General features: G+C 40.6%; 1 protein-coding gene across 1 annotated transcript in view; it reads right to left on the minus strand.

Moving 5' to 3' along the window:
* Positions 1 to 27465, minus strand: part of Crb1 (crumbs cell polarity complex component 1) — a 209882-nt gene that overhangs the window by 19015 nt on the left and 163402 nt on the right. Inside the window, exons 8-12 of the mRNA XM_051148315.1 lie at positions 23371 to 23918; positions 22748 to 22913; positions 18922 to 19828; positions 16841 to 16969; positions 13471 to 13597 (exon numbers count right to left, since the gene is read on the minus strand). Coding sequence (XP_051004272.1) covers positions 13471 to 13597; positions 16841 to 16969; positions 18922 to 19828; positions 22748 to 22913; positions 23371 to 23918 — 1877 coding nt within the window. The remainder of the gene's footprint in view (positions 1 to 13470; positions 13598 to 16840; positions 16970 to 18921; positions 19829 to 22747; positions 22914 to 23370; positions 23919 to 27465) is intronic.

Below are 27465 nucleotides of genomic sequence, written 5' to 3' on the forward strand. Positions count from 1 at the left end.
ACATTGCTTCTCCATATACAGTTGGTCTTTTAAGGGGCCTTTTTTGCTTTTGGTGCTTTTTCTTTTACTACTTTTCTTTTTTGTTGCCTGCTCTTTGGATAGTCTTGCCATGCAGCTGGGCTGACTTGGAACGTGCTGCAGTTTAATGTAGTCTTAAACTTGTGATCCTCCTGCATCAGTCTCTGGTGCCAGAATTATAAGGCCGTGACATCACTTGTAGTTAATTCTAAATAGATTAAAGCAATTGAAAATAATCTGTGCTTCAGTACTTAACAGTTGAGAGGAAAAGATATCATAGAGTGATTAACCTTCTAAGTAAAGACTTCTTTCAAAGTTTATGAAGATTCTGATCACCTTCATGTATAGCGATTCCATAAATAGTTATTATGAGCTAAAGGTTATGTGATTATAATAAAACAATTACTGATCTTAAATCAGCTATCTTCTTAAAGTTATTTTCTTTTTTTGATTGATTGATTGATTGTGTGTGTGTGTGTGTGTGTGTGTGTGTGTGTGTGTGTGTGTGTGCAAGTGTAGCTGTCATCAGAGGCCAAAACTGAGTGTCAGCTCCCCTGGAGTTGACCTTAGCATCTCTGAAGAGGCAGTGAGGCTCTTATCTGCTGAGCCTTTTTTCCAGCCCCACAAGTTAGTTCTTCTGGTATTTATAATTATTAAAATGCTAAATTCTTACACTATATATATTTTCTATACAATTTGTTCTTACAAAAATGATCAAAGCAAGATTTAATAACGTGGCTTCCTTTCATAAAACCAATATAAGTAAGTTTTTAAAGGTCATATTATATACCATTTATGCCTCCCAATGTGTTGTTGATGAGGGGGACCTCAGAGGCTCCACCAAATAATGTTCAAGCTCTGGCTATTGCTCTTGCTTCCCACCAGAACTTGATGATAAGGCCCTAAGGCTGAAGACACTACACATTTTGGTCACAAAACATAGACAAATCAGCTGGGGGTATGATGGAAGTTCATCACTGCAGGCCTGTGTCCACGGTATCAGAGAGTGCTGTTCAGGTTACTGGGGAGAAAAGTTATCAATGCCATATCCAACTCTAAACCCTAAGAACTATGAGGGTTTAGAATGAGCTAAGACACAACTCTAGCCAGGCAAAAATGTGCCCTTGGTTACAGAAGTACCATGACTATTATAGGACAGCCAACTTCTTTCTGATTGGATTTGAGACCTGCTCCAAAGGAGGGAAATTCACGCCTTGCACTGTAAATCTGGTCAAGAGTCTGTGGCTAATGTGATCCTAGGTCCTGGGGCAAAGCCACCATTACTGTTTTCCTAATTGCTTGTGTGAAGCTGCCTTATGAATACTCATGTCTTTTTCATAGATTAGTGCTGCACTTGACCTTCATTAGAGAAAGTCCTTCTCTTAGCAATTGGTGATTGATGCAGACATCATTACTTGTCAAAATGTAAGAGTCTAAGTGATGAGGGAATGCTGAGCCCCAACGAGGACATTTGTGTCTCCCCCTTTAAGGCACAGGGAACATCACAGATGAAAGGGTGGAAAGAATGTATGAGATGGAGAGATGTGCAGCAAATAGACATCTGCTATATGTGACAAAACCGTTGTGCTCGTGGGCCCAGACCAGATGTAGTTACCCATTACAAACAAGGCTTGCCCAGACTGGGGCCTTCAGCATATCATTGAAGATTGAGGAGGAGCTGATGATGCTCTGATGCTCCTTGATGATCTACTGAAAGTCATTGTTTACTGAGGGTGGTGGTGGTGGCATATAATAGAGCTGGCTGAGAAGTTGCTCACACTCCAGTAAATAACCCCTCACTTGTGCTCATACAAGTAACTCTGGTGCACTCGGTGGGCCATCAAACAGTACACGGGGGTAGCAGATGCCTTGTTGGGAAGTAGAAGGGATTCAGCAGGAGAGAAAAGCAGAGTTAAGAGCTGGAAAAAGGACATGAAAATGATTGAAATTTATCACATATATATGTATATATACATATATGTATAAAACTGTCAAATAATAAAATAAAATAAATTCTGTGCTCCTTTTTGAAACTTAAAATTGAGAGACGCAAAGGTCACTCTACAGCACCATGCGTGACATTAATCTGTCTTATCAGTTTCCAGCTTGAGAGATCAGAATTCTATTTTTGAGTGATTATAACCGATGCCAAGTGTTCTCATAAAGCAATAAATAAGAGAAATAGGGTTGGACAGATGGACACCAGGTAAAGGCACTTGGTATCAATCTCTGAGACCCACATGATGAAAGGAAAAAAACAGTCTCCTGAAAGTTGCTTTTGATCTTCACTTGTGAACTCATGTCTGGTACTGTTAACTGTGTACCAAACTTCTACCTTTCTAGGTCGTAGGCACTGGGGAGAAAGTAATACTTCTGTTCTGCTAAATGGGCATTGCAATAAACTCTACCCTAAGCTATTATATGTATACCTGTATATTAGTGTATCCCTTAATCTCCATAAAAGCTTACTTTTGTAGCAGCTATTGATTAATCCAGATATTCATGTCTGTCAACATGTAGTGAGTAAAAGACTGTGACGTATTCAGCTCTAAACGAGACATTTATATTATGTCATCTCCCTATAAGGCTGATTAAGGGATGATTGAGGAAGAGGGGACAGAGAGATTGTAAGAGCCAGATGTAGTGGACATCTGCAACAAAATAGTATTTGCCAGACGCGACAGCACTGTTGTAAACACGGACTCATAGCAGCGGAGACTGTATGCACAAACCCTGCACATGATCATGGGCGCCAAAATACAAGATTGAATAGAGGAGGGGATTATGGTGTCCCGTGCCTACCCGAGCAGCTACTGGCTGCTTGAGGAAGAAAAGTCAGTTTTCTCAAAAGATGCAGGGCCTGAGAGATGGACTTCAGTAATCCACAGACAGGCTCCACTCAGTGGATCATTGGGCTTAAAAAAAAAAAAAAAAAAAAAAAAAAAAAAAAAAAAAAAAGCGCCTGAAGCTGTGAAGGAAAACTGTTGATGGGGATAAAGGAGGAATTAATAAATAATCATAATTATGTTTTTAAAAATGCTTTGTGGTTGCTGTACAGTTTTACATTCTCAGTTTCTCTTCCTTCTCACTAGCACTTGTTATCTTTTGTTCAGTCAGCAATAGCTGACTTCACATGTATAAGGTGATGGCCCACTGTGGTACTGATGTACACACTTCTTATGATTAGTGATGCTAAGCATCTTGTCACATACCTGCTGGCCGTTACTCATCTTTGTGCAAACATACAGTGCTATATTTACTTGCTCCTGAATGCTAATTAGTGAAAACTCTGTGATAAGTGACAGTGCTTTTTTAAAATTATAATTCGAAGAGAATGCCATTCTGAGTGTTTCTCTCTGCAGGCCGAATTGAGAGCACAAGGCACTGTCATACGGCCTCAGACTGCAGTGCTACTGGCCGGGGCTCTGTTTGCCAGAAGAGCCTGAGGATGTGGGCCAGTCGGCATTGTCCTTGACATCAGCCTTTGCAATTAAGCACAACTCAACCCTCTCAGAAACGATTTATGATTCTGTCATTCATAAATGATTCCATGTCCTTGCTGCACTTATTTTTATTTTCTGCTTCATTCTCCTGGGTTAATATATTCCCCAAGCTTGTTCTTACTCGGTGAAGGAGATTTTTCCCACCACTTGCTGTACTTATGGGGTCTCAGCAAATGCCCACACCCTCAAATTCTGAGGCTTCAAAACTTTCATCTGATTAATCCATCCATTAATATCTAAGTACGCTTTGTCCTTTGTGCAGGTACGATAAAGATGGACTTTGCCAGTAGACGTGTCTCTTAACTCCTCAAGTCCCTTTCATTTTGTTTTTCTTGGCGCTCTCTTTTTTATGTGTTTTTAAAACGTGTGTCTTCTCGAAATTTGCCAACGAATGCTACAGAAGCACAGTCTTTGGGCTGACCTGGGAAGGGATGAGCACTGCTGCGCAGCCTCATTCACGGCACCGTGGGCCGTTCCCTGCGCCGTAGCTCAGAGGTCATGACTCCATCTTGAACATGGAATTTGGAGATGAAAAAGCTTGATTACACCCCAGGGATAATGCTCCCTAATTGCACAAACTTGGGTAACTGATGCAATGTCTTTACGCTTCCGTTTGCTCTTCTTAAAATACGGATAGAAAACCACTCCCAGAATGATAGTAAGAGGAAAAATTCAGGAGTTATAAATTCAATCTTTCTGAAACTAGAAATAGTTTTCTGTAGGTGTATATATTGGTTATTTCAAATTGAAGCAGACCTGTTCTCATTTCTACACTTTCACCACACGTTTTAGCAGAAGAAAATAGAATACTTTTAGAATTTGCTATATGCAAGCCTTGTGTATGACTTTCTAAATTCCAAATGAGAAAATCTATGGCTATGCATGTTTTCTTCTTTTATGCGTCATTTATTTAATACAAATAAATAGTGAATTATCAGGTTTATAGGAGTAACCTACCTAGAAACCAATCTACTATGTTGTGCACCAAAGCCACGCTAGTGGTTTAGGTCTGTGATCCCATATGCTTAAGGGTTGGGAGGACCACAAATTGAACGATCGAAAGTCCAAGGTGTGTATGGGAAACTTAGTGAGAGACTTTTCCAAAAATAAATAAAAAACTTAAACAAAAAAGACTGAAGGGTATATCTTAGTGGGCGAGTCCTTGCTTAGCAAGTGTGAGGCTCTAGATTCAGAACCCACAAACTGCTGGCAATGGTGCACAGTAGGAAGACATGTGGCTTGGCAGCAACCATTCCCACAGGCTAAGCCTTGCTCTGGTATCTGTTTGCAGTATAACCTTAGGCCAGAGGCTCAACCTTCTAAATCTCATTTTCCTCATCTTTAAGATGCATATTTATGGCAGGGATGATATGCAGGTTTCTTGCATCTCTGTATCCTTGTCTTTCTATTACAACATTAAACCAACCTTATTTTTCACTTTCTAGGATCTTCAGATTGAAAAATGAGCTCTCTCCTCTGGCTGAACAAATTGTCCGAAGGAAATAGGGACCAGGGGAAGAAGGTGGTGCTATGTCCTGCCGTCATGAAGAAGCAGGAGGACAAAAAGTTGGTGAATCCTCTATTTGAGAAAAGGCCTAACCACTGCAGTGTCGGACAGAACATTGCTAAAAGATACACCCACTGTGTCAAATGGCCCGTTACATCAGCCTGCAGCTAGCAAAACTGTGAAAAGTAACCCCTGCTGTTAAATAGTTCACTCAGGCCCTGGACAAGCAAACAGCTACCCAGATGCTTAAGCTTGCCTGCAAGTTCAGGCCAGGGGGAAAGGAGGAGAAGTAAAGGCTGCCTACCCACAGTGAGAAGAAAGATGGTGGCAAAAGTGGTGTCCCCACTAAGAGACCACTTATCCCTTGAGCAGAGGTCAATACATTCAACACCTTGCTGGGGAACAAAAAGGCTTAGCTAGTGGTGATGGCCCATAATGTACATCCCATTGAGCTGGCGGTCTACCTGCCTACCCTGTGTCACAAGATGGGGGTCCCCTACTGCATCATCAAGGAGAAGGCTAAGCTGGGTGACTGGGTTCACAGGAAGACTTGAACCACCGTTGCTTTCACTCGGAAGACAAAGGAGCTCTGGTAAAGCATCTGGAAGCTATGAGGACCAGTTCCAATGACAGATACGATGAGCTCTGCAGCCACTAGGGAGACAATGTCCTGGCCCAAAATCTATGGCTTGCATTTCCAGGCTGGAAAAAACAAAGAACTTGCCACTGCTAAGTTTTCTTGTACACTGCTAAGTTTTCTGTACATAAATATAATTTGAATGTTGCCCTCCAAAAGTATAAGTAATAATGGTTGACAATTTTTCATGATATCTACATTCAAGATGTTTTAACATCTTTTGACCGATTACATTTTCATGAATATAGGTCCAATGTTGATTGGATTTTGTGCATTTTTACTGTTTAAAAGTAGTCTCATATATAGTATTACAGGCTACTGGGAGAACCTCATTTGCAACCTGCCTGGAAGGTTGAGAAATGATTTACTGTGTCAGCACAGGGATGGAGAAAATAGTGAATAATGGGTGGGGAAAACTAATATCTTAAAGGTTAAAGGTTTATTTGTGTGTGTGTGTGTGTGTGTGTGTGTGTCCATATGCTTACATGTATGGGCGTGCTGGTGGAGGCCAGAAAGAAGCATTTGCTGCCCTGGAACTGTGGTTATAGCCATGAGCCACCAGGTATAGGTGAGGGGAATGAACTACTGTCCTCTGAAAGAGCAGCAAGTGTTTTTAACCATTGTGACAACTCCTCAGCCCTGAGACTTAGTATTAACTCAGGCACCCCCCCTCTCCTTACTTAGATTCTTCTTCTTTTATATGAAAAGAGAATTAGATTTTATGGCAGCTAAAAATCCTTTTAAACTCTTTAACAGATTGTTTCACAATAATAATTCAGGAGAAGCAGCATCCTGGCAGATATTAAATATATATCATGCGTGCACTGAGCCATTCAAAATGCTCATGAAATATATTTATAATGTCAATATTTTGGTGACATATATTATGATAATTGTTGAATGAGCATTAACTTACTCTTCTAGCAGGAACTCTCCTATACTTTACAATGGAATATCATTGTAATGGTATTATTTTACATAATTATTTAGGAAAAAAAAGAACATTCAAATAAACTGTCCCAATAGCTCTATACTTTCCTGGCCCCATGCCCTGCTTCTACTGCAGATGCTGCCTTAAAATGATTGATTATAGAGCAAGGCAGACTTCAAGCCTTGCTCAGAAAGCCTCCTGTGTGCATATGAAGTATCACAGCTCAGCCTGTTTTTTCCTCTGAATAAAGGTGCCTTTGGGGTGCGAAATAGGACAGAGCTGATGGGTTTCGATTCCAAAGAAACCAGCATAATAAATCAGTGCACCTAAAAATACATTCTTAAGGAGATTCCTCGTTCTTAACATTTCTTCACCATAACATGATCCAATGTGTTAATGATCTGAAGTTCATTGATGCATTTTCCCCAATCCTCTCTTTTCCCCTAAGTGCCAGGGGATTTGGATCAGCTATCTGACCTGACGAGCTACACTTTCCCTGAAGTGTTATTTGAGTAAAAAAAAAATTGTTTTCATTCAACCCCATCATCCTGCTATCACAAGTAGCATGCAATGCAACCTCCACAGATTATTGCCATGCAAATGCACTAATTGTGCTGAATTGGTTATGACCAGTGCTTATGACCCTACCAAGTCTATGCAGCACTTCCTGTCAGTGCACAGGTATTCTCATCAAGACTCCTGGCATCCTGACACAGGCTCTATTGGAAGGTTTCTAGGTTAGGGGTTCACTTTGTTGCAAATCAAATTGGAACACTGCTGAAGAGTTCAAATGTTGGCTCACTTTTGCCTGTGCTGATTTGAAATCTTCCTGCAAATGATGTCTCTGTGTCCTGTGCCTTATTTCTTCTCTCTGTTTTGCTGTGTGACAAGCCCACTGTTTACACTCTAGTGATAAATACTAGAAGCTATGAAATGGCGTTTGTGCTTCTTTTCAGCCTGTGCTTTCTGGAGAAAATATTCCTTTATCTTCCTATTCTTTCTAAGATGCCCTTTGCTTGGTCCTAAACATATCCAATGCTTTCCTTTAAATGTGATGTCCAAAAGGAAAATGTGTACCTCAGAGGTGACCTCATGGCATGGAGAGCAGGAGAATTAAGTTGACCTACTTAAAACTGCAGTTTCTCCTTCAGATGATAATAATATCTTTCTATTATACCAACCTTTGGGCACTAACAACTACAATGTGGGTAGACTGACAAAGAGCAACCCCAAGAGAATGGGTGAGTAATGGCAGTGCGCTTGGACTACGGGAAAGCTGAGCCAGGAGAGCAGAAGACCTGATGAGTTTAGAATTTTCAGCTTGTTTTCTCAATACAGTCCCCAGTTCATTAAAACAGAAGCAAATTATTGCAGACTTAAAGAACAAAAATAACAAGGTTTATGGCAGAGACTGGAAAAGGAAGGAGAAAATTCTGGAAAGAATTCTGAAAAAAAAATCCCTTCTTCTCAAATTTCCAGATAGAACATGAAACATGCCCATGCACACAGACTGCAAGCTGTCCTGCTACAGGGCAAAATGAGCAGAGATGTGCACTGTACCTCAAAGACAGCACTGCCCCTAGCATTGGGACTTTGATTTAGCTAGTTGATGGCTAAATCAAGGAAACAGAACAACTATTGCCTTGCGTAGGAGGATGTCTAGCTGGTGGAGACTAAATTCAACATGACTCAGGTGCAGGAATTAGCCAAGGTTTTAGGACTATTATACAACTAAAGACAAATACAACTAAGGATAAACAGGCCCAAACTGACAAAATTACTGCCCCGTGACACTGTTACACCTCTAAGAATAACTCCTCCTTGCATAATCAAAGATTTCTCACGCTCTCACTTGCTACACTATCCTGGCAAGCTTCATTCTAGAAAAAGCCTCGAGTCAAACTATCAAGAAAAGAAGGTGTTGTTGTAAAGTGATAAATCTCTTATCGCTGTGTTTGATGTGGTAGACAGTCCTTGACCTGGAGAAGACTATTGTTGAGAGTTGCTGTGGGTGGCGGGGATATGCTTAGACAGTCATACCATAGTCACTAAAAAGAAGCACACAATGACAAAGGTGTAAAGGATACAGTCGCCTTTGCCAGAGAAAGAAAGAGAAGGAACTAGGAGTGTAAAGAGAGAGAGAGCCACTCGGATGCCAGGAAGCTGAAGACGGGCGTCTGTCTAGCTGGGAAGTGGCTGAGGCCTGAGCCTTGAGAGGCCAATGTGCAGCAAATCGATAGAGTTCCCATCAAAAATCACTTTTGGAAGCCAAATTTACACCCCCACGATGTAAGACTATCTAAACCAAAAAACAAACAAACAAACAAAAAACCCTGAAAGTATGTTAGATTAGAGTGATGAAATTCAAGTTCCCCAGCAAAGGGTCCAGTTCAAGACATTTGTATGACTTGCAATAAAAAAGACTCACTCTAGGAAGGGCTTAAGGGAATCCTAACAAGCTGCGTTCACGAATAATGATGATAAAGCAAAGAAAGGCAAATTCTGTTGTGTGTAAAATTCAACAGAAACAAAATAAGTGGATGAACAATTCAAGAGCTTAAAATGTTAGAACAACCTGCAAGATACCACTACACAGGTTCATAGTTATTCTAAAGTAAAATAAAAAATAGTAATATAGTGAAAAAAATTACAACTTTGACAAAAGAAAAGGTTGATTTGTAAAAAAGCAAAGTTAACTGAAATATAGAAAACCACTAGTGATTATTTTTTTTTTTAACAAATGGGTTATCACCGCCCAAAGAAACATGTAGACTGTAGCTCAGAATGAGGAGATTAGTGACTAGTGAGGGCATGGCAGGTAAATTCTTGAGGTAGATGCAATGCTCTGCCTCCTGGTATTCCTTCTTTGGCACATTCTCTCTGTGGGCAGATGAGAGATACCAAACTTCTAATCCATGGAATACACTAAAGGTCAAAGGATGAGACCTTCAGCATAGGATCCAGGTGACAAGCCTATACTGCTTTTGGTTTAAGGTAGTGACTTTGCAGAGCAACAGAAAAATATCACAAACAGTTTGCACATGGGCAGCCACAGAACCATAGCATTCAGTGTATCTACAATATGTATATCAAGTATATATATATATATATTAATCCCAGATTTATTTCTTGATATCAAGTCTGAGATAGTGACACATATGCATTACACTGTAGTTTCACGCCAGAGCTTTATAGTCATTCATTTATTCAGTGGACCAATCTTTCAAATAGCTGTCACCCTATTGAACCAGCCATCACTATAGAACTACATACACTATGTTGCAGAAAATGATTACGCCATACAGCTTCAGATGTTGTTCATGGACACCCTTCTTTGCATATGACAATACACATGGTAGTTCAAAATTTTCCTCTCATTTGTCCACGTTCCTGCAGTAGCCTCTTAGCTATATGATTATTTGTGCAGTCTTGTCTGTCATTAACCCATTTCTATGGAGAAGTTCAAGTAGTCTTTGAGAGCGTAAGTGTAATGGAAACACTTCACAGGCTGCTCTGTGGTCTGAGGATGAAAAGCCGTGGTCTTTCTGTGACTTTTAGGCACTCTCCCATTTACCTCCACAGCTTCGCCTTACTGTGCTCTCCCATTCCCAGCCACGCTGTCCAACCTCACAGCCTGCTCTGCCTGGAATAGTGTTGCCTGCCCCATCCCTCCTTTACAACCAGGCTGCTACTTACCTGTAAATCTCAGCATGGTCTTTGGAAAGCTTTCTTTCCTGAGCTTCTACATCTAGTCTTAATTTTGGACAAAAACCCCTTGCTTCGCAGGCCCCACACTGGGAGCCTACTTCCATCATGACACTGACTGAATCTTGGTTGATCGGCCTTTCCTACCTACTGGGATTTTTTTTTTTTTTTTTTTTTTTTGGCTCTATGTGGGTATGCATCATGTCTAATTCATGGTTGTTTACCTGGGAATTACTAAGGAATGACATATTGTAAATATTCATTAAATCATTTGTGAGTAAATAAAAAAGGGCACATAAGCAATGAAGCAGCACGTATTGGAAGTGGTGATAGTAGTTAACAGAGAATCCTATTCTAAATTAAATTCAATTTGTATATAACACCACTCCAGCAAGAGCTTTAATTTTGAAGTATTTAGGTAAGCAACTTCTATTTTAGTGATCTTCCAACAAAATTTAGTAAAAAAAAAAAAAAAAAGTTAGAATGGGAGGGACTTTAATTGATGTAAAATTGACAAAGCGTAGTTGGGGAAAATGATGTACTTAAAATGGCTCCTTATCATCCTGACCCAGATTTCCAAACCAGCACTAACTGGATATAATTTTCTCTTTACAATTAAAATGTGGCACCTATCCAAGTTTCCCAGGTGTCTCTACTTCTTTTATCTTCAGCAAAATCCACGCCCATGTACATATTAACAAAGGAGGAAGACAGTCAACTCTGATCATAACCCAGTGTGGTACAGATGTTAAAGATGAAACATCAGCAAAATGAGATGAGTCTTTATCCAAGTAAATGTAATCTGTCACAGAAATGTGACCCTAAGAACATGTGTGAATTATGACTAACTGAGGTGTGGACTTCTGTCCCTAAGGTGAGATGATCTTTCCTTTTCATCAGGTCACACTAAGGCCAGTTCTGTCAGAGAGGAGGTAAGTCAACAGTTAGAACCAGCGAGGGTGACGTGGTCTGTTCTCAAAGGTCAGCTACAGAACCACTCGCCTGACAGAGAAAGACCATGCAGCCTGGCCCTTGGTGTGGGGTGTTCATATGGAACAACATACATGGGGAAACAGTAATCTAAAGATAAGTGCTCACACGTGTTCCTGATGGTGGTGGTGGTAGTGGATGGGTGTGCGTGAGTGCACATGCTTGTGGATCTCTTGCTGCATAACTTAGTCTAAGCAAACAAAGACATGTGCCACCAGAGAATGACAAACAACATACAGAAGAAAAGACTTTATTTTTCTGTGAAAATGAGTAAAATCCTTAGTCACATAGACACACTTGAACTACAGAGAAACAGGGAGAATAGAGAGAGAACATTTAGCAAAAAGCTATCAAACGACAATAAACAGTTGGGACATAGAAAAGCAATGGACAGTTACAGTGACAACAGAAGCATTAGAGCTATACAGAGAAATAGACTGTGGGTAAATACTCCTTAAATATATTCTTCTGTAGGGAGTAGGTCACACTCAAAATGGCCTGTGTAGAAGGGAGTGAACAAGAAACTCCATATATGGTCTCTGACTCTAACCTACTTACTGAAGATACTTAGGAGTGCAAGTATTTTGGGGGAAGTTTTACTTAGCTTTCTGGCCCCAGCAGTCTCACTTTACAAGAGGCTACCCTAAGCAGTGGTGTGGACACAAAGATTCAGATGTGTGGAAAATAAAGAGAATTCAGGAAAGACCTCAACATCACTGCTAGTGTGAAATGATTGGCACAGGACGAGGGCTGCTACATACAATTTATAACTACCGAGGAATAAAAAAAAAATGCAGTTTTTTTTCTTTCATGGTACATTATTTTGTCTTGTGTCTGGGTGGCATGTTTAGTTGACTGTGGCCATTTCCACAGCAAAAGCATTTCCTTAGAACAATCATGGCTCAGTGAGCATTGATAACATGCAAAGGAAGTTACCCTTCTGCTTTCAAACCAGGGCGGCTCCTGAAGACAGACATTCTCAGAAAGGCATCTTGCAGGCCACTGCTATTTCAGTGGTGTCATGAATTCATTCAGATGGTCAAAGTATTTTTCCTTCAATGAACATTAATAAAGCTTCCTTTGGAATAACACTCCCCCCAAAAAAATATTTAGCATAGTTAATGGGGAAACTTGATGAAAAAAATCAAACCTCGACAAATTCATGAGTAGCTAATAGAAGGTTTTTAATTGTAGTGAAGAAGGGGAAAGAGTAAGAGAAAGAAATAGAGAAAAGGCTAGCTACTGTTTTCTGGTGAAAAGAATGGCATGAGAAATCCGAAGTCATGCTGACCCTAGATCATCTTTCTCCCACGTTACTGTGGATAAATTTGCCTGTCCACAGTTCATTTGAATAGCTTTGCAGAAAGGTACACACTACAAAAATTTTCATAGCTATTTTCAAATTTTCATGTTACATATAACCGATGAGAATGAAGGACACACACCAAATTAGAATCACAGTGTCAGTGGTAAACTGTTGACAGGAAGGTTGGAAACATGCAAAAGTGAGTGGAGAGAAAAGGTTTTCTAATCGCAATTAAAAAAAAAAAAAGCAAAAAAACAAAATTCAGCATGAAAATGTTGAGGATGGCAGTGCCTTAGGACTGGGCACTGTGTAACGAGATATTTCTGGCTGTATTAAGAACATTATTTTCATTTAAAAAATAGAATAGGAAAATATCTTATGTAGACCCGAGCTGCTTGTGTTGTGCTTAAAGAGGCTCGAGTGCATTTTCTATCCTCTAGAACAGCAGTCCTCAACCTGTGGGTCACGACTCTTTGAAGGTCAAGTGGCCCTGTCACAGGCATTGCCTAGGACCCTCAGAAAACACAGATATTTATATTATGAAGTAGCATCGAAAATAAGCTTATGCTTGGGGTCACCACAACATGAGGAGGAACCGTATTAAAGGATCTCAGCACTGCGGCGCTTGAGAACCACTGCTGCACGTGGATTCTATTCTTTCACTTTCCCTTTATCTTCCCTGAAGCCTTACATTGCGAAAGGACATTCCTTGCAAATCAACCGTTTACGCTTGAGAGCGCTCGCATATTAATAATTTTCCTGTGCGCCCCACTCTACAACTGGCTCATCGTTCATGCGCAGAACGAGGTAGGACAGGAGTTGAAAGAGGTTTTGCCACAGCAAGAGGGATACGTAAAAGGAAAGGCCGCTTACATCCAGCTCACAGCGCTCGCCTGCGAAGGCCACGTCACAGATGCACTGGAATCTGTTGACCAGGTCCCTGCACAGGCCTCCGTGGAGGCAGGGATCAGAGGCACACTCGTTGATGTCCTCTTCGCACCTTGAAAATGAATGGACAAGCTGAAGTTCGGCATCGCGTAAATCGGTGGGCTGTTAGAAGGAGCGATGGTTTGTCTCTCTTCCTAGCATGGCATAGAGCCATCACCAAGTCTGCCCAATTAAATGCACTGGACAGTTGCAGAGATCCCTTACGAGCCCTTTAATACCTTTTGAGTTTTGTGGAAGTTACTCGCGCAGGGGCAGAGACACAGGTGCGCACATTGAGTTAACTAGAATAAGAAAACGACTGCAAACGTATAGAAGCCCGGATTGTCCCTTTAGAGCACAGATGGGTTTGCTGCTTCACTAGATGGGCACTGCCGTCCTGCAATCTACAGGGCAGAGGAAATGTAGTTTGTGAAGGTCCTAGAGTGTCTCTGCCTCAGGATAGTCTGGGCTAATTCTGGGAGATGCTCAATTATTTTCCTTTGAAATTCAATATTTTAACATGAGCAAAAGTCACTAAGAAACTTGCTAATAAATTCATGTGCTAGTAGCGACACAGAACTGTAAATGTCCTAGTACTTGTTTTCAAATACAATTGTTCTGAAAGAAGCAACATCCACTCTAAGGGCTTGAGTACTGGGGCACTGTCTACCTCCTTTCCTACCAGCATTTTTTTTCTTTTGATTTTTTTTTCTTTTTCTTTTTTAAAGGACATATGAAAACAAAAATGGCACACACTTGTGGGGTGAGTGATATGGTGATACTTTGTATACAGTGGTGTAATGATCACATCAGGTTGATTAAACCAAACAGTACATTCCTCTATCGGCACTTTCAAATCAGTTCTTCTAGGTTATTGGGATACTATTATGGGTAATCAAAAAGTCCTTGCTGTGGTCATCCACGGATTAATTCGGTGGTTTTATCTACTGAGTGACAAACACTCTGCTAAGGCCCCAGGGCAGAACAGTGGTGAAGGCACTTGTATTGTATTACTTTAGGAAATCCATGAAATCTTAGCCTCAGGATCTCTGCAGAACAGTCTATAATGCAAACTGGTTTTTTTTTTTTTTTTTTTTTTTAAGCCTCCACTTTCCCCAAAGTAGAGCTTCTGAAGGGACCTCTCACCAGGCTTCCCATGCAAGGGCTGAGGAAGAGGAGCTCTGAGATGCTGGTGTGATGGGAAATGGAGGTGCATTCCAAGGAAAACAGCTCCTTATCCGTGGGATACCAAGCATAGCTGAGGCACTCTCTTTCCCTTTTACGGCCCTGGCTTCTGGGCTGCGAGGAGGTTGCTCCGATTAGATCCCAGCCAACTTTGACAAGTCTCAGGAGCTTGCCAAGCATTCTGTGTCCTGGGTGGCCAGCCTTCACACCATCCATCATCTGAACCCGCTGTGCTGACACGATGAAGCCTGAGGCTTATGCAGGCGCAGTAGCTTCCCAGTATCCGCCACTGGAAGTCCCACTGCCCTAGGCCTTGGGAGTCTGTCTAAACATTTCCAGTCCCTCCCACTACCATTCTTCCATTTCCTTACCATACCATGCCGTATGCATGACAAACAGCAGAGGAGCTCTTATTTGAAAATAATAGGGCTGAATATGGTACCTCATTCCCACAATCCCAGCAATGGGACAGACAGGACAGGCAGAAGGATGACAGCAAGTTTGAGGCCAGCCTGCCCTATGTAGCAAGTTCTAGACAAACCAAGGCTACAATTAAGACCCTGTCCTCTCCTTCCCGGAAACTAAAGTAAAACAAACAATTAATTAATAGATGGAAAGTAAAAATAAAGCCATTAGGCTTTCATGAACTCATTAATGATGCTGACTGTGTTTTCAAAATCAGAATATATTAAACACATTTCACTCTTTGAAGTAATTTTATATAAGTGAAGTCTTTTTTTTTTTTGAGTGAGAATCTCTCCTGGAAAGAAAATTAGTAACTCCTCCCCACTGAAATCAATAATTAAAATGGCAAGTATGAATTTTAAAAGTGAGATATATATCACAGGAAATGAAAATATTTACTGCAAAGAAAAATAGTCAAGGTATTGGATAGATTCTATTCATTGTGCTGTTAGTGGGAGATACTATTATGTGAGGAAGCAAGCAACATTTAAAGATAGTAAAGAGTTATCTATATTTAGGACAAAGTTATAGTTATAATATTTTGAAGACATGAAATCGGAGGTCAACTGAATGCTGAGTTAATAGCTGCATGTCATAGTGTGATAGACAAGAAATTGGACATGACTTCTCTACTTCCCTGTATACACACACACACGCACACACACACACACACACACACACACACACACACACACACACACACACACGATTGCCTGTACCTTATTCTAGTCTACAGGAGATGGAAAAACACGTTTTGTATTTTGCTTTAATTGCGCTGAGCAAGCACTTACTCATGAACTCATGGCAGCATTCCCAGTAGAGTAGCACCAGCTTTGATGGCAGCTCTACTTTTTGTTTTTGCATACGTTTATTCCAGCATCAATCTGTCACTTAACCTTCACTCACCTTCATTCACATGCACACAAATAAAACCAACAAAACCTTGCTTGTGGATCTCTAAGAAGCAGGGATACTATTGTTAGGTGTGTGAGTTAGTGTTAAACAAATGGTTATGCTTTCTCTGTTTATGTAATGCCTGTATCCATAGAATCCTTGCATGTGTCTGTTTGGAGGATAGAGATATCTTAGGGGGTTCTGATTAAAGCACCTCTCTTCTGCTTGGCCACACGCCATCCAGTCAAACGCATACACAACTTTGCTTGCATCTACGACTGGTCACAGATAGTCTTATTACAGTGGCCAAGTCTGACTAGGTAAAGAGTTGGAGGAAATCTCTAGGAAAGGAATAATTTCTTGAGTGTCAGGATAAACACACTTAGGGTTGTACTTAAACATGTAAGGTATCTTTTAGCCGTGTTTTACTTTACTTCAAAAGCAACCATATTGAAATCATATATTAGAGTTAGTATAAAGAAGGAAGGACTTCATGAACTCAGAAGTACTTACAGAAAAGAATAAGAAAACATTGTAGATTTAAAAGATCGTATTTTCCTACTTGAAGTTTCAGCTGGTAAAATATTCTATACTTTGACCCACACTGTAATTTTTCTTCTTTTTTATTGCTTGACTCTGTCTGGACCTATATTTCAACATAGATTTTTCCTGTGGGAACTGAGATGAAAACTTGGAGGAGAACATGAACTCTGAGCAATCCCACTGCTGTTTAGCTCAGAACTTTTATCCGCAGAGTCCTAGTGTGACTCACCACTTTCCGGTGAAACCTGGCCGGCACACACATTCCCAGCCCTCCCGGAACGCCGTGCAGTTGCCTCCGTTGTAGCAAGTGAGGTTTGCCTTCTCATTCCCACAGACTGTCGAGGGCAATCTGCTGTGTCTACAGAGATAAGAGGATGGCCACAGCTGTTTATCTTGCTCATTTCATTCAAGAAGAAACATTTTTTGAAAAATCTATATATGCCGTCAATGTGAGGCTAATTAAGTCTTAAGGCTGGAGGATGAGTAAATGCAGGACTGTGCTGCATTGCACAAGCACCATGTTCTTCCACAAGGAAAAAAAAAAAACCCTGCTGGAGCCTACTGCAGCCAATCTGGCCATCCATCTTCTATTCTGCACAGCTCTCATGCATGAGATAAGATCTATGCCATGGGGTGGCAGTAAATTTGAGGCTGGGAAGGAGCTCACTATAAGCTAGAACTGCAGCTGCTTTTGTAATAAATCATCAGAGGCCATAGGAAAATTGCAGCTCTATAAAGGCCAGGAAAGCAAAGAGAACACTCTGGTACTCAAGCACTCGTGTGATTTCTCTGCTGGCTCTCGGAGCTGAACTACAGTTGCCCTGCCAAGACTTGCCTGCTCCCTCCCTCATAATTCATGGCTTTGCATAGTGTAAGCCAAGCGCTGTCCAGGAGGTTTGTGTATAATACTCGGTTTAACTGTGTGTGATTTCAGCATGTGGCTCTTTGTACAGCGGCGCAGCTGAGCATGCCGAGGACTCCTTATAAAAGGCAGAACAGATTGTTAAAAGCTAAGAAAACACTGCTCGACAAAAATCCCTAGATTTGAAAGGGCTGATCTTAAAGCAGATTTTTAAGATTGTTGGCGCTCAAGTCCTTTGTGTGTGTGTGTGTGTGTGTGTGTGTTCAGATACAGAATACATATTTGGGAAGTAGAAAATTCACATTTGTCCTGTCATTCACTGAAGCTAACACAGAGAAGCCCTTCTGCATGATGGTATAAGGGTGTGTTCTTTCAAATGAGCTATTCAATTCTGCTTCAAAAAGAAACTATCATAAGGACATTTCCAAAGTGTCAGGCATGTCAGCTAGCTCTAAAAGAGGTCACTGGCAGTGCAAATCTTCAGCTTTATATACACCTGCCTTAGTAAACAGTGTCAGAAGAGTTCATTAGAAGGGACTTTTGCCTTTAAAACTTGGCTTTGATGAATCAGACTCGAAAAAGTTTCAGAGTATGCATCACTAGAGCATATATGTTTTCTTATCCAGGCTTGCTGTCTGGGCCTCCTTGCTTTTAGTCAGGCAGGCTACTCATTGACAAATGAGTCTGTTAGCTTGCAGGAAATAGCATCCATGAAGTAACCTGAACACTTAGCACTCCTCACTGCACCTTGCCATGGGAACTCTGAACAATAAAAGATGCTGTGAAGATGAGCACAGTTTCTCTCAGGCTTGGCTGCATGTAATGTCTGCCAAGATACTGTGTCTTAGAATTAAAGTGATGTTTACAGGCTGCCAGTCTATGCCCCTCCAGGTGTTCTTTCCCAAGTCTTGGAATTTATTGTTAGTTAATAGTAACCCTCTCACCTCACCTCAATTATTTAACAAATGTAAGGCAGTATAAATTGGAAAAACAGTAATGACACTGGAGCAATGTGAGTTAGGATGAAAAGATTGTTTTTTTCTTTGATCTCCAGTTTCATAACATAGAGGTGGGGTAGTTGCAAGGGCAATAGACCACTATGGCAATTTTAGAAAAAAATTGTGAATGTCTTCAAAGTGGGCACATTGAATGCATATTTTTTCCTGCGGTGTGCTGAGTATTATATAAAGGACATTTTGCATTGGTGTGTGCCCTAAATTTTCTTATTTAAGCTGTCTTATGACTCTGTAAGTTATACGAAGTAAATATCATGAAATATTTCACAATATAATTGCATCTTTGCATGATCGGCTTGTGGCGGAAGTGCTCAAAGCCAGACTCATTTAGTACATATGGATATTTAAGGGGGAGAAATTTCCAGTGTGACAAGGAAAATTCATAGCATAGCCCACAAAGACTGAGCTCTGCAGCACGGGCTTTGTGCTCACCTGCAAAACCTCCCTGTAAAATTTCCAAAACAGAGGCAAGAATAGCCGTGAGTTCCACTGACGCAGGTGGCCCCGTTGGCACACTGATGACTCTTGCAGTGGTCTACATCCACTTCACAGTTCACACCAGCGTATCCAGGCTCACACCTGCAGTGGTAGGCTCCAACGCCATCAGAGCAGTTGCCATGGATACAGGGGCTAGAAAAGCACTCATCAATGTTGATTTCACAGTGTGTCCCTGACCACCCCAAGAGACAGGCACACTGATAAGAGCTATAGCTTTCTTCACAGTTTCCTCCATGCAAACAGGGGCTGGAGTGGCAGGCATTTAATGGCAAGCAGCCAGTAAGCACGGCATTTGTAGAAACTTTGAGAAACTGCTCTTCCTGAGGCTTGCTAGTGAAACCATGAAGATTTTCAAAGTAAGAGAGATATATGCCTCCAATTTCTATTGTGCTCAGACAGCCCTGCAGGCTTTTTGTATTGTCAATAGCTTGGTCACCCACATAGATGTCTGCGTTGTCCTTCAAAAAGTTCAGGCTGCCAGTAGCAATTGTACTGATCACAGAAGGTGTCTCCTTGTCCACTTCCATTTGCCAACGGGAGGTCTGGGCCAGCGGGTCTATCATGGAAAAAGTCACGTGGTGCCACGTGCCATCATTCACCAATTGCAAACTCATCAGATGCAGTGTATAAAAGCTGTTGCCGCTTTGCAATTGAAAGAGTAATCTGGAGTCTTGGATGCTAATATTAAGAAACTCAGGTTCTTTTTCTGCGTGTAGTATCATCACATTTGTGTCATGTGTTCGGAAACCAAATGTGATATTGGTGAGTTCTCTGGTGATATTCCCATTGCTTCTGAACAAGATTTCTCTTCTTAATTCACTGAAAACAGCATTTGCAATACCTGAGGTGGGAAGGCGAAACTGACTGTTAACGTCATGTCACTGATGTCTATATTGGTTGCTTGATGCGTTATGTGTTGCACTTGTTGCTATCGAGTTGTGTCTAATACAGATGTTATTATTTGAGATTGACAGAAGCTGAGTTATTTGGTCATTTAAAAAAAAAAATGAACAAACTAGAATGCCAAACCTGCCTATTGTGATACCAAAACTCAACCCGTATCTTTCTTTTTCATCAAAATCTTCAGGAATGCCAATTATTGTTTCCCACTGGCTTGATTTAGGTAGGCCGTGACTATCCATTTTCAACATAAAGCATCTAAAATACACAGAACTCACAAGTTTGGCTTTGGTCAGATGCCAATTAGTTAGCAATGGACCTTGGCTTCTGGTTGAGTTCCCCAACATGAGGTTAACGGAAGCATTCACAAATTATGGATTGACTAATGCTGCAAACAACTCCAGTTACATTCCAAGGTTCCAACTTACCACCTATAAGCAAACTCTTCATGTGGTTGGGAAAACTAGAAAACAATAGCACTTTACATTCACATGGCGCAGAGCCGAGTTTCGTGGTGCACGCCTTTAGTCCCAGCACTCGGGAAGCAGAGGCAGGCGGATCGCTGTGAGTTCGAGGCCAGACTGGCCTACAAAGTGATCCAGGACAGCCAAGGCTACACAGAGAAACCCTGTCTCAGAAACAAACAAACAAAACATTCACATGCTGCAGCAAATTTAGCAATTTTGACAATTTTACTGCATTGTGCTTGATTAAAATTGCTATAACATCATGAATTCAGTTTGCTCAATCTCTTAAAATATCTAATCCTATGTCTGCTTTATAGTCTGCTATATACAGCCTTAAGAAAAGAGAAGAAATAAAAGCATCCCCCTCTGCTTTCTCCCAAACTGCCAACCTAACTAATAGTGTCTGTGCCAGCCCTTGATTCAGGAGTGAACCAGACAGACACACTGTTATTATTCCATTTGGAGGTCAGGCATTCGAGTCCTGTGCTACGTTTCTTTCGCTTTCATCATTGTTAGCCATTTTTCTATGGGCAGCCATTTTTTTTCTTTGCATCATCATTTCTCTGCCATTTGTGTTATTTTTCCCCATTGTTGTAAAAATATCCTGTGATTGCTGAAAAAAAAAAAAAAAAAAAAAAAGAACCCACAAGACCCTTTAATAGTATTCTGGCTAACTTCGTATTCCTCTGTTCTTGTTATAAAAATTTAATATTTCCTAGACTCCTTTTAATTTTCTTGTCTCATTTTCTCTGATTTTGTCCTTGTCATGTCACTGAAACTGCTCCTGTCAAGGTTACAATGACCTCTGTGCTACTCAATCTAGTGGTCAAGTTTCTGTTCCTATTTTTTTCTCACTTTTTAGCAGCATTTGGCCTGGAACAATGGTTGGGGACCGTCCTCTCCAGGCTCTGTAACAGCCACCATTGGTTACATAGAAGACTGATTGCTCATTTTGCTACTTCTGTGGTGGGTGAAGATGACTCTAACTAAACTTCTTAGTTTAAGACCTAAATTCTAAACACCACTCTCCAAGTCTATGGGTGCTAACCCCTGTTTAACTGTCTACTTCCAATTCATAGAACATTCATTTCCTTATTAACATGCCACAGTCACAAAAGCAAGGAGCTTACCCCAAGCCCAGCTTTTCACATTCACGGTAACTTAAACCTGGAATATACTTTCTTCAGATTTCCCTATTCTCAGTACCTCCTCAGTGTTGCTGCCTGTTGGATGTCACCCTCCCCTGGCTGGCCAAGTTAACACTGGTCTTCCTTGTATCTTCTGTCTCATCTACTGCTGATTTATTTCACAGCTCTTGTTGCCACTTAAAGCTAGGTTTGCATTGTTTCTTATCTCTCTCCAGTCTAATGGATGGGACCAGACATCTTTCTGCAGGATATGTACTCTGCCACTGAGAATAATGCCTGGCCTACAGGAAGTCTTCATCAAGCATTATTGAGTGTGCAGACCAGGAAATAACTTCATCTTTTTAGTTTGGAAAGTGAAGTAATGATTAAAAACCACATCTGGAGAAACTTCAGTGAATAATTCAAGTATTACATTTTAAATATAGTGTTTGACTAGATTTAAAAATCTCATTTGACTTCACTGTTACTTTTATTTTTCTTGCCATATTTAAGGAAGATATTCAGGAGGCAGGGAGCACAGACAAATGGTTTATTCTGTAGTCTTAAATGAATGCTAAAAGGACCAGTCTCCTTGTCTCTTTATTGATTTAGCAAGTCTGCTGAACTCATTGGAGCCACCTCTGGCAATCTGGGTAAAACGCACTTTTATATATTGCCTTCTCTTTGCAGGGGGCTTTACTCTTATACCCAGAAAGAGTTGTAAAATTTTAAATCTTGTTTTACATCTTGCTATGATGGGGAAACCAAGTAAACTCAAGGCTCACCGTGAGCTGTGTCCTCAAGACTGTGTTGCTTCACTAGGCTCTAGCTTCCCAATACCCTTCACTGTTGATGCGGGAGGCTAGAAGCCCTTCGGGCATCTCTTTAGCTTATGGTGGCCATGAACGTAATAAATGGCAGCGAGCCAGATGTGTGCCCATTTACTGCATATTGTCAGTATCGAGAAAGCAAAGGCAAGTACCATTTACATTTGTCTTGTTCTTCACAAATTACTTTGAAATAATCAAAGAGCTAGGTTTGTTGCTGCAGTGGTCCATTTTTTTTCCACTCATAATTCAGACCATTATGAATTCCAGAGATCACTCTGGTCATGATATTGGTCATACTAGGCTTATTAAACTTCTCACATAGGTTTCTCTAAGTTGGATATGCCTGAATTCTTTTTTCATCATTTTTTTCTTTTGGTTTGGACAATTGAAATGTACCAACTACACTGGAAGAATGACATCTTTGAATGCCACCTACATTCAAATCCTTGAGGGACCAGCTGGCACTGTGCACTGGGAGGACATGGGCTGAGCTGACACCACTGAACTTCTTCGCAGGCTTTCCCTGCCGTGTTTGCAGGGCAGGAACAGGAGAAGTCATCCCACAGGGAATAGCAGACACCTCCATTATGACAGGGGTTGGACTGAGAAGAAAAGAAAATCAAAGGGACAAAAAGCAATGGCAATTGAAATGTGGAAATGTTAAAGGTGACATCATTTGTTACATTAAAATGCCAATTCTCCGATATCTTTGCATTTTATACATTTTGAACATTGTTAATAATATGAGTAAAGCTGACTCCTACCACTTCTAATTGCTTACTAAAAGAGCAGAGGAAAATAGACAGGGGTATGGAAGAGATAAAAAGGAAAGGAACAAGAGAATGAGAGAGAAAAAGAGAAAATAAACTGATATATGTCACAAGAAAGATTAGTGAAATATAATGATATCCTCCATTATTTACAAGTTACCAGGTACTTTGGAAACACTGATTATCCCTGGCTATGACCAAGAATACAAGAAAAATGTTTATAATAACCTATTTAATAAATACAATTTTAGTATGCAAATCTATGTATAGTTGATACCAATGACCCTACCTTACAGATGTTGTCTCCAGAACAGCCTTGAGTCACATTGACAAGAACGGGATCATGGTATGCTTTGTTTGTTGAATTGGGGAAGAATTCCAGAGTTTGGTTGTTTAATCTTACATCTTGAATACAGCCTTTGAAGAAGCCACCATAAACTTCAGTCTTCTGTTTGTCAGGTAGGCCACCAATGAAGATGACATCTCCTCTTTGAATTGTCCATGCAGGAACAGAAATGAATCCTAGGTTTTGTGAAGACTGATACAGTTCTATTTCATATGGTTTGATTTTCAAAGATATTAAGTGGGCATTTCCATCACTAACAAAAAAATTTACTAGCAACTTCGGGGAGCCAGGAGTCTGCAGTGCTAGGCTGCCATGCTGTAGCCACACACGGACATACTGGTAAGTGCTGTTTTCCAATGCCAGAAGCAGTCCCAGTGGTCGACGTGTTCGGACAAACATGGAGAGACTGAAGTGCTGTCCATAATTATCATTGAGATTAAAGACGGCATATCCGGGGGAGTCATCCTGGCCAAATCTGCCTGCTACATACTCTTCAATGTCAAAATAGGGAAAGAGAAAGAAAAAAATCCTTACATTCAAATGTAAGAAAAAAATGGAAGATGAGATTTTCATAGGCATACACAACCAGACACTCTCTCAAGTTTCAGACAGCCTTATTTAATAGAATAGTAAGGTTCCTCATTTTCTGAGCTTCTGAGATTATTATGGAAATCACCATATTTTGGTTTATAATAGGAGCTCATCAATTATGAAAGAGAAATAGAAGCAAAGCTTCTTCAAGGACCAACTAAAGAACATTCCTGTCTCCTCTCTAAAATCCAGACAATGAACTATCAGACACCTCTGAGTTTTATCTTGGTGCAAGGCCAGGGCATGACTACTCCATGCCATCCCTCTGAGGTAACTGCCCCGTTATCTCTGCTGTGGGGAGGCATGCTGAAGAAGGAGAAATGGCATGAGGTTGAACTGTTTTGTAGAGAGAGACAAAGATCAGCAACAAGATTAGCAAGCTCAAATTTGGGAAGGCACCTCACATAGCAAAAAAAAAAAAAAAAAAAAAAAAAAAAAAAAAAAAAAAATGTCTTGGGAAAAGAGATTTTAGGAGGCTGAAGTATTACTTGTGTTAACTCTCTGAGATCAAGAATGGGATGGGCTGAGAGCTCACTTTTGAATTTGCAATGCAGAAATTATTGCTGAGCTTGACAACAGCGCTGTGATAAAGATATGGCTGCTTTGGGTTTTCACATCTCAGTTGCAACCAGGAAAAGAAAAAGATCATATTCTATCATGGTTAGACATCATGACCAATTGAAGTTTGCGTGAAAGTAAGACATGTTTTAGTTTAGCTGAACCGCAGTGAATCTTGCTTAGACAACCATATGTGTTTGAAGACCTTCTGCACAAAAGGCCACATTTTCAGAATTCTGGCTGGATTCCTATAGGAACATTGCATTGTGAATCTGCATTGGGACACCACCTGCTCCAGGCAACTACAGGTAGCTTTCAAAGGTACTGTCAGATAAAATAGCCTCTTTGAAGAGGTTAACATCTCTGAACACACTGTGGCACTTTTGTATAGGATAAAATGCTTAATAAGAAAATTGGGCTCTTGAAGCCGTTGAGTTTTGAGGATAGGCACAAAAATCCCTGAAGCTCAGGAGGCCAGGTCCCTGCTGGTCATCCCAGGATGCCTGCAGCATCACTTTGTGGATCAGAATAAAAGACAGGGATGCAGGGATGGGTTTCCTTTCTTCCTTAGAAACTTGATCCTCCAGTAATCCTATTCTTCGGAAATCACAAGCAGGTAGTCGGGATGTGTGATGTGCTACTTGATTTTAGAAACACCATAAGGCACACAGGAAGGACGTGACTATGAGCCTGGAAGATTTGATTCTAGTACAGATTGTGGATATGTTCTAAAGACGTGTGGTTGAAAGAAATAAATTTGACAGATTTTAACAATTGATGGACTGTATAATTAAATTTAGTGAGAGTAAATAAGAAGCATCTATATTTAAATGTAGGACAGGGTTGCAAAAGGAGGACACTGTAGCCTCACAAATGACAATGACTAATAAAAGAAAATATGATGGCCATAAAGTTAATGCAATGCTAATATGATAAATGACAACATATTGTATAGAAAGGGCATAGTTAGGCCTCTATGTCACTGTATCATCAAGCATATTTAGGTACCACCTTTTAGAAAGAGGCAAATGTGTGGGAAAAGGAACAAGCAGTTGATGAAGTCTTTCAGGGCCGTGTCATATAGAGACACTAGAGGAAAGTAATATGTGTATGGTGATGCCAGTGGTTGCTGGTATGAAATATTCTTCTTCAAATGTTTAGGAATTCTCAAGAGAAATAAATGTTAGGCCTTAAGAGAGAATGCCCATAGGGTATCACAGGGGGAAGAGGCCCCCTCAGTCACAGTCATAGGGGAGGGGAGTAAGGGGAAAATGAGAGGGACGGAGGAATGGGAGGATAAAAGGGATGGGATAACAATTGAGATGTAATATGAATAAATTAATAACATATAATTTAAAAAGAGAGAATGCCCCTGATAATAACTGTGTGGGAAAATGAAAGCTTTGGTTAAATCATAATCCAGATAAATAGAAGGAAATAACTGTTTGGAATTTTGGGGCTATATGGAATAGTGAACCTCTATTCCTGAAGAGAGCTAAAAGCAGAAGCTTACATGTGAAATCCAATTATGGAAGGGGCTTGTGAAACCTAATAAACCCTGATTCAAATATAATAACATTCCAAAAGTCTAGGTGTACAGAGGAAGACAAATTTAAACAAGTTGCTTTCTAAAATTAGACACTTTCCAAATGAAGAAAGAGGTGGGTGATACAGTCCTTTAGAACAGTGGGTCTAGACCTATGGGCTGCTACCCGTTTCACAGGGGTCCCGTAGGACCATCAGAAAACACAGATATTTACTTATGACTCATAACAGCAGTAAAATTACAGTTATGAAGTAGCAGTGCATAATGTTATGGTTTGGGGAGGGCTCACCACAGCATCAGTGTTGCAGCGTTGGAAAGGTTGAGACCCACTGCTTTAGAACAATATCTCAGAAGACCCTGTTCTAACTTACAATGCAAGACACAATGTTAACACTGCAAACAGTTCAGAGCCTTGAGCAAACCTTCCCAAAACTCCTCTTCTGGGGGATAAATGACTTTTTAAAAGGATCAGCTTAAAGATAGTGGCACTCTCTATAGTGTGTGTGTGTGTGTGTGTGTGTGTGTGTGTGTGTGTGTGTACACGCGCGTGCACACGTGTGCATGTGCGTGCATGTGTGCTTGTGTGCTTGTGTGCGTGGGTGAGCGCTGGGCGCTACTTAGACAAACAAACCCTCTGTCCAACCTGTCTTAGTTTTTCATTGTATTTGCGGTAACATTGTTTCAAAATTATTATTTAAGGACTGGGAAAGGGCTTGGTGGTTAGAAGTACTTGTTGCCTTGTACAGAAAGGATCAAGGTTGGGTTCCCAGGTATCCATCTCAGGCAGTTCAAAGCTTTCTTTAAATTCTGCTCCAGGGGATCTTCAGACATCAATAGGTCCCTGCACTCATGTGGTGCATAAACATACACTCAGACCCACACAGAAAATAAAACAATAAAATATATCTTTTAAAAAATAATTAGTTGGATGGCTTGTCCTTTCAATTTTCAGTGTGTCTCATCTTGAACACACACCTAGAATGGCAGATGGACTCTAAGCTTCATTTGCGATCTTAGTGCATGTCTGTGTGTATTTGTGTCTGTCTCTGAGTGTGTGTTTAAGGATTAAAATACAGAAAACGTTTCCTCATAGATGTCAGAAACACAGAATATCTTACTTTATAGTTCAGAGGTGATATGAGAAATATAACCTCTCCCTAAAATTCCCCCTCAAATTTTCAGAAACAAAGAGTTTTATGAGATTCCTGTGCTAAAATCTTTTGATGCCAAATATCAGACTAAACAGTTTCAAACAGTGTGAACACAGAGGATATAGTCACACTCTATGTAAATTTAGGGGCGATAGTCATACTCAGTGTGCGTACAGGAGTATAATCACACTA

This window comes from Acomys russatus, chromosome 6 (assembly GCF_903995435.1).
Source record: "Acomys russatus chromosome 6, mAcoRus1.1, whole genome shotgun sequence".
Classification (NCBI taxonomy): domain Eukaryota; kingdom Metazoa; phylum Chordata; class Mammalia; order Rodentia; family Muridae; genus Acomys; species Acomys russatus.